At 36.9% G+C, this 15,113-nt stretch overlaps 1 protein-coding gene across 1 annotated transcript; it reads right to left on the reverse strand.

Moving 5' to 3' along the window:
* Window positions 1–1,284: 1,284 nt before the first annotated feature.
* On the reverse strand, window positions 1,285–13,011 carry si:dkey-121j17.6 (uncharacterized). The gene is made up of 4 exons (XM_056255361.1): window positions 12,856–13,011; window positions 12,571–12,736; window positions 12,364–12,479; window positions 1,285–2,479 (listed from the first exon to the last, which is right to left on the reverse strand). The coding sequence occupies exons 1-4, from the start codon at window positions 13,009–13,011 to the stop codon at window positions 1,667–1,669; spliced, it is 1,251 nt and encodes a 416-aa protein (XP_056111336.1). The 3' UTR covers window positions 1,285–1,666.
* Between the last annotated feature and the right edge of the window lie 2,102 nt (window positions 13,012–15,113).

Raw genomic sequence — 15,113 nt, forward strand, 5'->3', positions numbered from 1 at the left:
GCTGTACTACAAACCACGCCCCTGCGAATCACACCTACTACAAGTTACGCCTCCCGCGAAGAAACCAGCGTGGATGTCATTGACTAAAAACAATCTTTTGAAGTAAATTAATTTTTATTTCTATATTTTATAAATGAAATGTTTGTAAGACGAGATTATATTGCTTTCGAATCTTATTAAGTGTGAAATAACAGCTAGTAGTAAATCATAACAATAATACTATCAACTTAAATTAATAGGCTACTCATGGTAATTATAGCTAAAAAAAAAACCTACCCCTCTGACCTAAACCTATGTATGTTATCCGATCTTTATGTCTTATCACTAGGTGGCGATAGTGAGAACAATTTAAGCAGAAGAAGAGCAGCACTGGTACCCAAGGGGGTAATCCATCGACCGGAAGTTGAAGCCGGCCGGGTGCCGCCATGTTGTAGCAGAACTTCACTTGCGTTAGCATTTCCATTGACTCCCATTCATTTTTGCGTCACTTTGACAGCGAATAACTTTACATCTGAGGCGTTTAAAGACTCCATTTGTCCATTATTTATTTCTAAAGAAACACGACAATGTATAAAGGGCTCCATTACCTTCTATGTTACATTATGGCCCCGTAGAAACAGATTTAGTAAAAATAGGCTAACGATTGCGTCATAACCACTCGACTCTCTGTCGCGCTGTACAGAAATGACCGTACAGACAGGAGGAGAAGCTCGCAGGCAATCGGGGGGACGTCCCGTCAAGGGAGAAGCCCATAGATAATGAGTCCATAAAAGCAACGGAATACTTACTCCTGCTCACTCACGCCAAAGAACTCTTTGCTCAAGTTCCCCGTCTCTGCAAGATTAACGTTGGCAGTTTTCACGCACAGCTACTAGAAGATTAACGTCTGTCAGACAGGTTGCTCACGTCATCAAGCTTAGTTTGAGTCGGTTTGAGTCTGCGCGTCAGGAACGAAAGTTCTCAAAAATCGCTAAAAGTGGGCTTCAACTGTCTCAACTGAGTTCCAATGAGATCGCTCTGTCCATTTCTTTTACTGTCTATGCTGGTACCCCATTGACTTCCATGGTAGGAAAAAAATACTATGGAAGTCAATGGGGTCCATGAACTGTTTGGTTACATACATTCTTCAAAATATCTTCTTTTGTGTTATTTGGACAACGACAGCAAACGTTGAGGCAGCAGCAACACCTGATGCATTCACTACCTTTGGAAACAAGGTAGCATCTGATTTAGGGATATTACTTAACAGCAATATGTCCAGAATAAAAAGGAACATCATGAACATGATCTTAAGGTTATTTTTATTTCACTGTTGTAAAAGACATCAAATCAATGTTGACCTTGAGTGTTAAATAATAGCCTACTTGTAGTTATGTTGTGAATCTGTACAGTAATGCGCAGGACTATATTTTTAAAACTTTATACTGTTGTTTTCAGTACTTTTTTGTAATACATTTTTGAAACAAAGCTTACAAAAAGAATATTTACATGCAGTTGAAACAATGACATCAAACAGTACACAACTTCTATGGTCTGAAGATATAAAATATACACAAGACATTCTTTACCAAAGGTCTAAAATCAATAACAGAACCACAATAATGCCAAAGAATCAAATCCACAGTGTTCTCCACTACAAAAATACTATTCCAACATCCTTACAATACTAAATGTGCTCCTCCTGCCAAGGAACACAACCTGCAGGCGAGACAAAATAGTCACACAGAAGGTTTCGTTGGATTTTGGCCGTATCTGATGCATCGCTTTCCCCTCTTTGCTCCGCCGGCTGGAAAGACCCACTTCCTTGCTTCCTCCAGGTTCCCTCAACTAAGCTGTGGTCCTCATTCTCCCAATCCGTAAAGCCTGGAGGTGTGTACGCCTCAGACCTGCGCTCGCGGAGGAAGTTATGGATGCATAGCGAGGCCATAGTTATCTTAACCACCTTGTCTGGCTCCAAATATATGGTGTTCCTGAAAACCCTTAACCTGTTGGCAAGAATGCCGAAAGCATTTTCTGGCGCTCTACGTGCCCTTGATAGACGACAGTTCAGTACCTGTTGACTGCGGTCCGTCTGCCTGCATGGATACGGCGTCATGAGATCTGGCCTTAAAGGATATGCCTCATCACCCACAAACATGTACGGCATCTTTACGTCACTGTTGGGCAAGGGTTCAGGTGGAGGAAAGTTCAGCAAACCCCGATCCATGGCTTTGCACAAGTCCGAGTGAGCGAACAGTCCAGCATCAGAGACACTGGCCTGGGTTCCCACGCTGGCATAGATGAACTTGTAATTTGCATCTACCGCAGCCATGATCGTCACAGAGAATCTGCCCTTGTAATTATGCTCAAGGCTCACACTCTTTGCTGGAGGCTGTAAATAGATCCGTTTTCCACCAAGCGCACCGAGGCAATGTGGAAACTGCCATTTCGATTCAAAGTCTTGGGCTATTGTCCGCCATTCTGCCTCTGTTGATGGTGTCTAGCAAAAGAACAGAAGAACAGAACAGAATAAGACTTAACTTTATTTTGTGCACTTATTCTAATATTTGTATTATGAGGTATTTCTGATATTTGTATATACTGTATATATAATATGTTTAGCACAATGTATACCTCGTGGTCGTGACAGCATTATAAAGTACAAATTATTACTAATTATTACATACCTTAAAAGAATAAATAAATGTTTATTCATCCCATCCCAAGTCTTTTAAATCCATTCTTTTTCTTTTTTTGGTATTTCTGTATTATATAGGCTAATCATTGTTATATTTTATGTTCCCAATTAACGCTCTGTACTTGTACTATATTTTTCAACACGCAAATATTCAGTGTATATGTTTTGTTTATACTGTAAATAAATGTCTGACAATCATGCCAGTAAAGCTTTGGTTTTACTGTATATGACTATTTCTGTAGGCCTATACAGTAGGCGGCAATAAATAAACAGACTTCACTTAAATGTGAATTTAACACTTATACAACCCTCAACGGATTGTTATATAAGACTATAATATTTTATTTCACTTATAGGCTAATCATTAATCAGGTATTATAGTAAGGATAACTGTAAAGTTATAATTAGTGGTGTTTGTGAATGAATCGTACAAGTAAATGAATCATTTCATTCATGTTCATTGTTTTGTTTGTATATAATTTACTGTTTTTAATGAATCTGTTGACTCAAGGATTTAATGATTCTCTAATAAAACACAATTTTTTTACTACGTACTGGCATAAGCCTACAGAAATGGTTGTCACACATTACTGTACATAGATAATACAGAATGAGAATGTTAAAGAAATGTCTGAAATGAAGTTGAAAATACAAATATACAGACAAATACTAAATATTTTAGAAACAATCAGTGAATGGATTTAGAAGACTGTGGGACGGGATGAATACAAATGTTTTTGTAAGCCTATATTACTTGATGTTAATACATCGCATTCAAATGAGGTTGAAATCATTTTTATTATCAATTTGTTTCAAGAATGTCTATACATTGCGTGATGTAATATAATATAGCCATGTCTGCCAGCTCAGAAGAGCTGAAAAGAAAACACACAGCCAGTTTATTATGGGCTGTCTGAGTCTGAAACGGTGTCATCCAAGCGAGCGGTTTCAATTTGCAGCCAGTTTCTCCACAGATAGCTAGCTATTTGAATAAGACCCGAGACATACACAGAGTCTTCTTAAATGGCTTTAGTCCACCCCCTTCCCATTCGTTTTGTACAAAAGTAGAGAAGCTAGCTAACGAAGGTGCATTTCGTTTTAGCAAGCGTTGGACAATCAAGAGATGCTGGCATGCAAAACCTGCTCTGTGTCCGGCTGTAAAGACTCACAGGTGTCCTTACACCGAATCCCAGCCTCAGAGGAAACAAAAGCAAAATAGCTTCAGTTTATATTTAAAGAAAATGTCCCAGAAAGAGTGGGCAAAATCTTGCTTGTGTGTGCCAAACACTTTTTGCCGGTCTGTTTTACAAACCTGGGCCAATGCGGAGCTGGACTCGCATGTAAGTTGTATTTTAAAGATGGAGCTGTGCCATCAATTCGTCACACAGATATAAGTTTTCTTTTTTTTAATAATTCGGGTTGTGTTTCTTTGGTTAATGCTAACAAACACCAACATCTGAGGTAGTCACGCTTACAATAGATGTGTGCTGCTCCTAACATTAATTTTCATAGGAAATTATGAGAGTAAAAATCCACAATACCGTGTGTGTGTGAAGGGAAAACATGATACCATAAAAGGCATGATATTGATTTCTCTAACAGAAGCAAGAACAGATATAGTTTCATTCTGGCAACCCAAACAGACTCCTCCAGTGTAGCTGTCATAACATGCATGGTATTGTTTTTCTTGTAATAAAGTTATATTCCACCTCAAATATTGTTTAGACTCAATAACCAATCGTTGTTTGTTAGTAGTTAAATAGCTCTATTTTGCAAGTCAAAATGGGACAAACTAATAGAGAGATTTGTCCACTAGTTGGCGCTTCAGGTAAACATTCACCATAGGAGATGCTTCTTCACGTTCGACACTGAAAACATCGATGTCGATAACATTTCAATACTTGGCAAACATATTTTGCACTGAACTTTTATATTTGTGCCCTTTTCTGATTTCTGGATAAAATGATTTTTAAATTTCCAGCACTGGATCACATGTTTATGGTGGCAACTCTCAGACAGGTTTTTACAGAAAAGATTCAGATGTAACCCCCTTTGTCATTGTTAACATTTTCAAAAGTAACTGTGATTTAATGCACATTTTTTCTCAGTAACTGTAACAGATTACAGTTAAGTAACACTGTTACTAGGGCTGTAACTATTCCTCGATTAAAGTCAAGTACTCGATTTAAAAAAAATCCTTGATTGCAATTTACCCGTGTCGAGTAACCCGGCAAAATACCGGAAGTGCCGCGTTACACGACGAGAATCCATTAACCGTTTTCTAAGGCTACGTGATATATTTAAAACCATTTAAAATCATAATATAGCATAGTGCTATTGTGAAATCACAACGACTGTGTGATTCAGTTAAATAAACATATGCGCTTTTTTTTCCACAGAGAAGCACAGCGCTTTTATTTACATGCGTGCAGATTACATGTTACCTCAGCTCCGTTCACAGTAAACGCAGCTCCACGCAGACTCGGTCTCTGCGTCATGCAGACTGCATGTGCTGCTGTTGGTTTAGGTTTCCAATAACGTGGATTTGGTAACGCAGAACATCGGACGCGGTTTCATAGTTACACTGTTAGGGCCCTTACATAGTCAACGCATCGGTACGCATACGCGTGCGCAAGGCTACACATCGCTACGCTTCGGCCGCCATTATGCGTCGATGCGTAGCCAAATGTGTCATCCTAGTTTTTGATACGCGACGCGCCGATGCACGCAATACTATGCGTTGTCGGTGGGGGCGACATTGCAAGTAATGTACATAAAAAGGTATATTATTATGTTTACAGAAGAAGATTTGAATACAATGGCGGGCGAAGAGGAAAAGTTATGCGAGCTTGTTCGTATACATCCTTTGTTGCCGCCGATGTAAAATCAGCAATATGCACTCCTCTTCAGTTGCCATTTTGATCTGAATATTACGTGACCCGACTCTAGACTCTACTACCCCCTGCTGCGCGATCGGTGTATTGCATTTCACGCATCGCCGGTGACGCTTGTGTACTATGAAAAGGAGCGCGTAGCTCGCGTCGCTCGCGTTGCTTGCTCGCGTTGCTCGCGTTGACTATGTAAAGGCCCTTATCATTTATATGCGTGGAGCGCGTCTCGGGATTCTCAGACTCCATCTCTGCATGCTGTGAGTTTGGGTTTCTTATAACGTTCATCTGGGAACGCAGTGTGTGGCACTTCACACGATTTGTAATATAACTCATTTGTAAATCTACGCCAAGACAGGAAAATACATAAATATGTTTCTGATTATGCGAATTGTTGTTCGTCGCGATTTTAAAATAAAAGTTTTTAACCCTTGCACCGAGTTTGAGCATGTGTTCTTGTTAATGAAATTACAGCGGCTTTTGCATTTCTATCGTACCGAAGTGACCAAATATTAAAGATTAGGTTTACATTTGAATTAAATGTTGTTTGGCCATTATTAAAGGGGTGGTTGATTATGATTTCACTTTAGTTATCGAGTAATGTTGCTGTTTGAACATAAACAACATCTGCAAAGTTACAACGCTCAAAGTTCAAAGCAAAGGGAGACATTTTTTTTTAAAGAAACTGCTTTATAAGGACTACAACAAACGGCTGGTAGGGACTACACGAGCTTTCTCCCCGGTTAGTGACATCACTATACTTGATGTGCTTAGCACCCTCAGCCCGTAGATCTGAGACTAAACTGAGCTAAAGCTGCACAGAGGGAGAGAAATTCTCTAGTACAGAAACAGAAATGATAAAGTCGGAGCTTATCTATACAGGCTACTATAATAATTTAGCACTGGGCGCGTTACCAACAACGCTTATCTGCTCGCAGATGCGCCTGCCTATTAATCGGCCTAATTTGCAGCACAATCGGACGATGCCGATTAATTCAAACATATCAGCCCGATTAATCGGTCGGCCAATCAATCGGTCGACCTCTACTCATGAAGACCTTAAAGAATCACACCAACTTGTGGAAAATGGGCATCTGATGTCCCCTTTAATGGCGCACTTTCTTTATGTCATTCTTAAGTTTTTTTATTTTTAATTTAATTATTAAGAATCCCCATTTCTAATAATCCCACCCACTAAACACAATGATGCCCAAAAGACGTCTCTTCAACGTCTTTGTCACAAAAGACTGACGTTGAAAAGACGTCCACTGAGGAGCCAGAATGAAAGTTTGTATAACGTTTTTTTTACGTGTTCTGCACGTCCGAAATAGACGTTCATGGACCCTCTTCGGACGAGGTTAAAAACTAGTTCAAATGTGGCCATTGTGAACATATTTTCAACATCATTTAAGGCAGGGGTCTCCAACACGTCGCTCGCGAGCTACCAGTAGCTCGTGGCCTGATTGGAAGTAGCTCGCCAAGGGGCCGTTCACATATCGCGTCTTTTGCGCGCTCAAGTTCGTTATTTCAAATGTAGGCACTTGGGCAAGCGCGCTCATAATTGAAGCGACGCGCTCATTTTTTCCAGGAGCAGCGAGATGAAAACGCCTCAACTTTTCAGAATGCTGCGAGCGCACCGCAGGTCATGTGACAAGATCAAACCAATCAGCTTCACCCTTTCCGTAACAACACTGAAAGCTCAGTCAACATGAAGGATGGGGGTGCACCCAAACACTGCGGGTGTTTTTCTCTTCTCCGTAAATAAATCTTGTAGCAGAGCTACAGCAAGCGTTTTTCGGTAGTGGAAATCCATTAGCTACTAAAACTTCTTTGTCGTTGTGGAGAGCATACGGTTGCATAGCAACGACAGACGCCACGGGAAAATCGGACCGAATTTTACTATTAATAATAAAAGATAAGCTAATGTGCATTGTAAATGTTCGTAATTTATCTTTTTTTACTCATTCTTTTTATAAAAATGATTTAAAGGCTGAAATATGTGAGGTTTATCTTTTTATAAAACCTTTTTTGTCAAAACTTTATTTGAACTTGTACATGTTAGTAGATAACATGTTGCAAGACACTCCTTTCAAATCTGGCCATCATTTTTAATGTTATTATTTTAATGTTTATTTAAACAAAAAGAGCATATGGATGCTATTTTTTTTGTTATTTGCTGGTTTTCCACATATAACTTGGTGAATTGATTTTATTTAGTAGTATTTTTTTTAACAGGATTCTGTGATAACCGTGATAATTTTGGTCACTATAATCATGAAAGGAAATTTTTATGCCATTTCATCTCTAGTTATGATGCACTATAAAATCAACTATAATTGTGTGTTTACAGTACAATTTTCTATAAAAAAAAATTAATCTCTGATTCTGTTCTTTTCTCTGACATTTAAGGGTGACATATACAGGCCTACAAAAACTCTTTTAGGTCTAAAACAGTTTGGATAGCTGTTAATATGAGCTATGAGACATTATTTAGGAGATTTAAGTATTGTATTACATGAGTAGCTCTCAGCCACTTTCATTTTTAAAAAGTAGCTCTCAAATGAAAAAAGGTTGGAGACCCCTGATTTAAGGTCTCATTTACATATAATTTATACTGTTTCTGGACCAAATAAACACTCTCAGGATGCATTAAATTAAAACTAATGTTTATTTCAATGTAATTGCAACTCACAGACAGTTTGTGTTTGTCCAGAAATCATGAACATAAAGGAAACATCTGTAAATCACACATCTTTGGATCATGAGAGAAACCAGATCTGAAGGAAAGTCTTTCTGGCTCAGACACTTGTTCTGCCCTTAATCACGGACATAAAATAGGCTACAGATACTTTGACGATTTCTGTCAGACGTCTACAGAAGATCTGAGTGAGAATTAACAGAGTTTTAGATGTTGATATTTGTTTCAGTTAAAGTCACCATTGTGGTGATCAGTGTTTGCTTAAGTTGAGCTCTTGGTCCCCTGTCGTCTTCCTTTAGCTTGTTTTTAGCTGCTGCAACTGTGTGTTTGTAAAACAAAATTGTTGTGGCAGAAAAAGCCAAGCTAAAGCAAGATCAGCTGTTATCAGCTCCTTGTTGATGATGACATAATTATCACAAAACAAGCATCTAATGTTGTGTTTAAAGTTTTGTGTTTGGCATTTATAACAGCCAACCTTGTGGAACTGCAATATTGGCACCAATTGCATTAAAATGATCACTTATTTGAAGGTGGATAAAAAACATGTGCACGTGATGTTTTAAGCGAATGTATCATGTAGTCACACACAGACATCAAGATTTTGGATATGAATCACAACAACGGTGACAATCAAAACAAAAAGCTTGGGAGTCCCGGGGGCTGTTCCATAAATGAAGCTTAGAAAAGTGGGGATTAAACTCCAAAACCGGACTTGAATGAGCCTAACAAATAAGTTGGGGCTAAAGTGGTTCCATAAAAGGTAATTGAAGTTCACGCAATCTCACTAATTTGATCCAGGTTTATCTAGTCTAGATAATTGTGTGTGCACGCGTTTCTGAAGCAGCCCTAGAGGTTGACCACCATCAAACAGCGTATATTTTGTGCTGTGTTATGCGTTTGTGACATGTTTTTTTTCCCCCCTCAGTGCAAAAATTACATTTTACAGTTATATTCTCCATCTGTAAATGTTAGAAAGTCGTGCAAATGTATCCATTTTGCTGCTAATCTTCATATTGAACGAGCACTGCTGCGCACATGCGCGCCAAATAGGAGCGCAATAATTCTGACTAAAATATACATTTTGCTTGGAAAATTAATATGCGATATTTTATAACACTAGAAATATCTTCTAATTATAATAATTTCTCTTTAGGATGTTGGATAAGTTGCAGTGAACTTCTAGCTCATTACACTCATATATTTTATACTTCTAATAAAAAAAAGAAATTGAACAGAAGTACCGGTAGCCTAATTCAGGGAAGATTTTTTTTAAGAAACTAAATATATAAAGATACAAAATATAGTTTTGGGTATAGGACCTATGCTACTTTATAAAGATGATATATACTTATTTAGAATGCTAGTTAGGTTAGGTTAGATTTAGTTTCTAAAGTACATTATGGAGAGGATAACATTAAATTAAGAACAAATGTATACATTTTGAAAAGATATGTGCAACTCTAAAATCCAAGAATATTCCATAAAATAAAGGAATATATATTGGCCTACATTAACTACATTTTTATGTAACCTTCCCTTTTATATCTAGTTATTTTATTTATTTACTTATTTAATATTGAATATTTGATATTTAAATAATATTACTTGAATAACTATTAGGAATTATGTGTCATTCATTATAAGAGTTTGATATATGTGAATGTTATATTTATATTAATATTTATTTATTGTTTTATTTTTATGTATGTGTTGGTATTATCACAAAAGAAAAAAAAAAGTAGAAGGAAAAATAAGGAATATTTATTGGGGGAAAATATGATGTCTTTAAAGGAACTGTCCATTTGTATAATTGTGTTAAATGTGTTTGAATTGAAAGACATAATAAAGTACATAATATATGTGTATATATATATATATATATATATATATATATATATATGTGTGTGTATGTATATAAGAGACAGTGTAGAGAAAGAATTCTCTGATAACCGAGGCATTCCTTAATTAAAATGTCTTTATTACAAAAATGACATGTCCTAAACCAGGGGTCTCCAACCTTTTTTCATTTGAGAGCTACTTTTTAAAAATGAAAGTGGCTGAGAGCTACTCATGTAATACAATACTTAAATCTCCTAAATAATGTCTCATAACTCATATTAACAGCTATCCAAACTGTTTTAGACCTAAAAGAGTTTTTGTAGGCCTGTATATGTCACCCTTAAATGTCAGAGAAAAGAACAGAATCAGAGATTAATTTTTTTTTATAGAAAATTGTACTGTAAACACACAATTATAGTTGATTTTATAGTGCATCATAACTAGAGATGAAATGGCATAAAAATTTCCTTTCATGATTATAGTGACCAAAATTATCACGGTTATCACAGAATCCTGTTAAAAAAAATACTACTAAATAAAATCAATTCACCAAGTTATATGTGGAAAACCAGCAAATAACAAAAAAAATAGCATCCATATGCTCTTTTTGTTTAAATAAACATTAAAATAATAACATTAAAAATGATGGCCAGATTTGAAAGGAGTGTCTTGCAACATGTTATCTACTAACATGTACAAGTTCAAATAAAGTTTTGACAAAAAAGGTTTTATAAAAAGATAAACCTCACATATTTCAGCCTTTAAATCATTTTTATAAAAAGAATGAGTAAAAAAAGATAAATTACGAACATTTACAATGCACATTAGCTTATCTTTTATTATTAATAGTAAAATTCGGTCCGATTTTCCCGTGGCGTCTGTCGTTGCTATGCAACCGTATGCTCTCCACAACGACAAAGAAGTTTTAGTAGCTAATGGATTTCCTCTACCGAAAAACGCTTGCTGTAGCTCTGCTACAAGATTTATTTACGGAGAAGAGAAAAACACCCGCAGTGTTTGGGTGCACCCCCATCCTTCATGTTGACTGAGCTTTCAGTGTTGTTACGGAAAGGGTGAAGCTGATTGGTTTGATCTTGTCACATGACCTGCGGTGCACTCGCAGCATTCTGAAAAGTTGAGGCGTTTTCATCTCGCTGCGCCTGGAAAAAATGAGCGCGTCGCTTCAATTATGAGCGCGCTTGCCCAAGTGCCTACATTTGAAATAAGGAACTTGAGCGCGCAAAAGACGCGATATGTGAACGGCCCCTTGGCGAGCTACCTCCAATCAGGCCACGAGCTACTGGTAGCTCGCGAGCGACGTGTTGGAGACCCCTGTCCTATACGGACAACTTTAAAACGCCTTATATATGTGTCTATATTGTAGCCTTATTTAAGTTGATTGTCTGTATACTGTGTATTTATAAAGTCCAATAATGGTATTAGAGACTGTCAGTGGTAATATCATTGTGTTCTTGTCGGTCAGTGTTGAGGATCTGTGTAACAACTGAGGCTTAGCCTGACAGTTAGCCTGCCCTGGACCAGGCTAGTTTCCCAGCATAAGTTGCCAGGGTAACTGAGTTTGAACTTTTTTAAGTTTGATTTATGAAACCGAATCTACCAAAAATAAGCCTGACTAACCGAAATAAGCCTGGCTTATACTCTAATCTTGGTTTATGGAACAGCCCCCAGGATGAGTTTTGTACTATGAAAGCTACCCATCATGCATTGCATCATGATGCTTTTTTTGTCACCATTGTTATGAATCATAAGCAAAATCTTGATGTCTGTGTATGACTACATGATACAGTGTGTGCACAACATTTTTACCCATCTCTAAATAAGTGATCATTTAAATGCTATTGGTGCCAAAATTACAGTTTCACAAGGTTGCCAGCTATAAATGCAAAAGCATCTAACAATATTAGATGCTTGCTTTATGAAGATTTTGCTGATATCAGCTGATCTTGCGTTATCTTGGCTTTATCCACCACAATAATTGTGTTTTAGAAACACAGTTACAGCAGCCAACGAACAGCTAACGCAAGAAGCCCAACTAGAGCAAATACTGATCACCACAATGGTGACATAACTGTACAGGCTTGCTTATGAAACTTTATTCTCTCAACATAGGATCTGGGTCCCATGACTTGAAGATACTATCATGTCCTCTTAAGTTAATATGCTATATACTTTTAGTTATGATTAATGTTGCTGATGCAGATGTTTAAGATTGTGCTGAGTAAATGGAAATAAGAGTTTACCTTCAGATAGTCTTTCTTCATGACCTGGTGCAGAGCAGCACAGGTCTCCATCACGATCTGTGAAATAGTGCTGGCCCCAATCTTGTACTGTAAACTGAGGGAACTGAATGTTTCGCCTGCATAACAAAAATAACCCTTCAAATAAACAACAGCTACGTATAATGAATTCAGCATTAACTTATATTAATACTGCCCAGGCAGACTCACCTGAAGCCAAATAGCGCAAGGTCACAGACAGGCGATCTCTCGGGGATATTGCCCGTCTCATTTTAGTGTGTTGTTTGGTGATGAGAGCCCCGACGCTCCCAAGCAGGAGCTCGAACTCCTCCTCCGTCATCCGCAACAGCTCCCGGCAGCCGGGCCCCTCGCTCGACTAGCAATAACACACCAAATATCAGAAGGCGTTTGACTAAATTACGCTTCTATCCGAATAAATACACGCCACACCAGCAAGCAAGCATCTAACTGGGTTCATTATAGTTATTTGTTTACCTCCAACACTCTCTGCGGAACGGACAACCCTTGCTGCTCGCGTCTCTTGAAACATTCTCTCCTCCATATTCGTCTGTTGTTTTTCTTTTTTTCGCTGCAGATCAGCGCACAGATAACTTGCAGTGCAAGCTGCTTGTTGTTGTTGTTGTTCGCCATATGTGAGAGAAGAATTACAGTCTCGCGCGAGAACGTTTGTCTCACCCGTGCATTTCCTGTCACGTCATTTCCTGTATCACTTCTCTCGTGTGCGTTTGGCGTTTTGTTGTTGTTAAAAGTTAGGCTCGTTTTAGGTTGTGTTCCAACCAAAAGACGTGTTTTTACTTTTTAAATGTGAATTCCAAAAAAAGTGGGATCTCCGTATATGGTATATCTATTGTTGAAATATCTCTAAAAGAAAGTTTTGTTGTTGTTGTGAAACGTAAGGCTCGTTTGAGGTTGTGGGTGTTCCAACCATAATAGATGTTCGTATTGAAAATTGACGGAGCAACAGATTTTGTTTGAAAATAAAAAATAAAAGTTGTTTATTTTGTTTAAAAATCTTATAAACACTGTTAAAAATGTTTGATGTAAAATTACAGTTTAATCCAGGTTAATAAATGCATTACTTTTCCAGTAATTCCACTGTAGGACTTTGTATTTAACTGCACTCTTGGAAATTTATTGTAAAATCTGCAATATCATATTTCTACAGTGCATAATATGTACTATGAAGGTACCCAGCATGTGTGGCATGAACAGATTATGCTGCAGGAGATTCTTGATTATTGTTGGGTTTATCTGTGCTGCTGAACTTATTTTTGCTTCAATTTTAGCAGTTTGTGTTGTTTGTTTATTTGTTAATGTTCAGAATTGATCTTTTTTATTATTATTTGTTGAGTGTCACCATTGTTGTGTTTAGTATGTCGAGTATTGATGTCTGTGCATCATTGGGTTAAGTAAAAAAATAAATCTTTCAAATTTTAGTCACATCTATCAAATACGAGTTTCAAGAGCTTCTTTACTGAGGCGAAATATCTATCTACAAACAATTCTGAAATTGAAATACAATAATGGTTAGTCATTGTGCTGAAATAAGTCACTTAAAAACAGCCAATTAAATTATTTTATATTCTAGCATGGTCACTGTTTTATCAAATGCTTAATTTATCACATTTCTGATTTGGCTAAATCATATATTTGAATATGAATGCAGAGGATCCCAAGCTAATGAAACACTAATCACCAATATGGTGACTTCAAAGCAATTACAGTACTAAACAATATAATTTCTTACAGTGGCATCCCTTACAGAAAGAAAATATATTTCCATATATTTATAATCAATATCGTGTTTATACTGAAAAATATATGAAATAACATATTGCTTTAATAAATTTTGTTATATATTACAATATATTGACTATTCAAATTTTATATTGAAAATATATTTACACTGGAAAATGTAATTAGTTGAGTGTACTTCGAAAACGTGGAAAACGATTGCCTTACATTTCTCAAGTATAGACATTTACCCAAATCTGTAAGTTTCTAACATGAAAACAAATTAAACAGCAGGACAATGATAGACTGTCCATTTATTGTTATTTATTATACTGAAACTTACTTGAATAGATAAAAAAAAAAAAAACATGCATTTAATGTAGGTAACTGACATAACTGCAAATATATTTCTTCCTGTTAAATAAAGCAACATGCAGCATAATATTAGTGTTTCTTGGTCTTCTGCAGGCTCTACTCTTCAGCACAATGGTGACCCACAAAACTCAGACAACAGAAACCCTTTCTGGGAGCTACCATATGTGACCCTGGACCACAAAACCAGTCACATGGGTCTTTAAAAAAAAAAAGAGATTTATACATAAATAAGCTTTCCATTGATGTTTGGTGTGTTTGGATACAACTATTTGAAAATCTGGAATCTGAGGGTGCAAAAAAATCAAAACTGACAAAATGCCTTTAAAGTTGACCATTTATGTTCGCGATTGTGCTGCATTCACTCACAAAAATAAATGTTTTATATATTGACGGTAGGAAATGTAAAAAATATCTTCATGGAACATAATCTGTACTTAATATCCTAATGATTTTTGGCAAAAAAGAAAAATCGATAATTTTGATCAATACAATGTATTGTAAATATACCCGTGCTACTTGTGACTGGTTTTGTGATCCAGGGTCACATATATGAAACTTATCCATGGTTCCCAGCATGCATTGCAGCATGTCACCGTTGTTGAGAACCGCAAATGCATTGCTTG

The sequence above is a fragment of the Rhinichthys klamathensis genome, unplaced genomic scaffold, assembly GCF_029890125.1.
Source record: "Rhinichthys klamathensis goyatoka isolate OS25496 unplaced genomic scaffold, OSU_Roscu_1.1 h1tg000001l_1, whole genome shotgun sequence".
NCBI classification, from domain to species: Eukaryota; Metazoa; Chordata; class Actinopteri; order Cypriniformes; family Leuciscidae; genus Rhinichthys; species Rhinichthys klamathensis.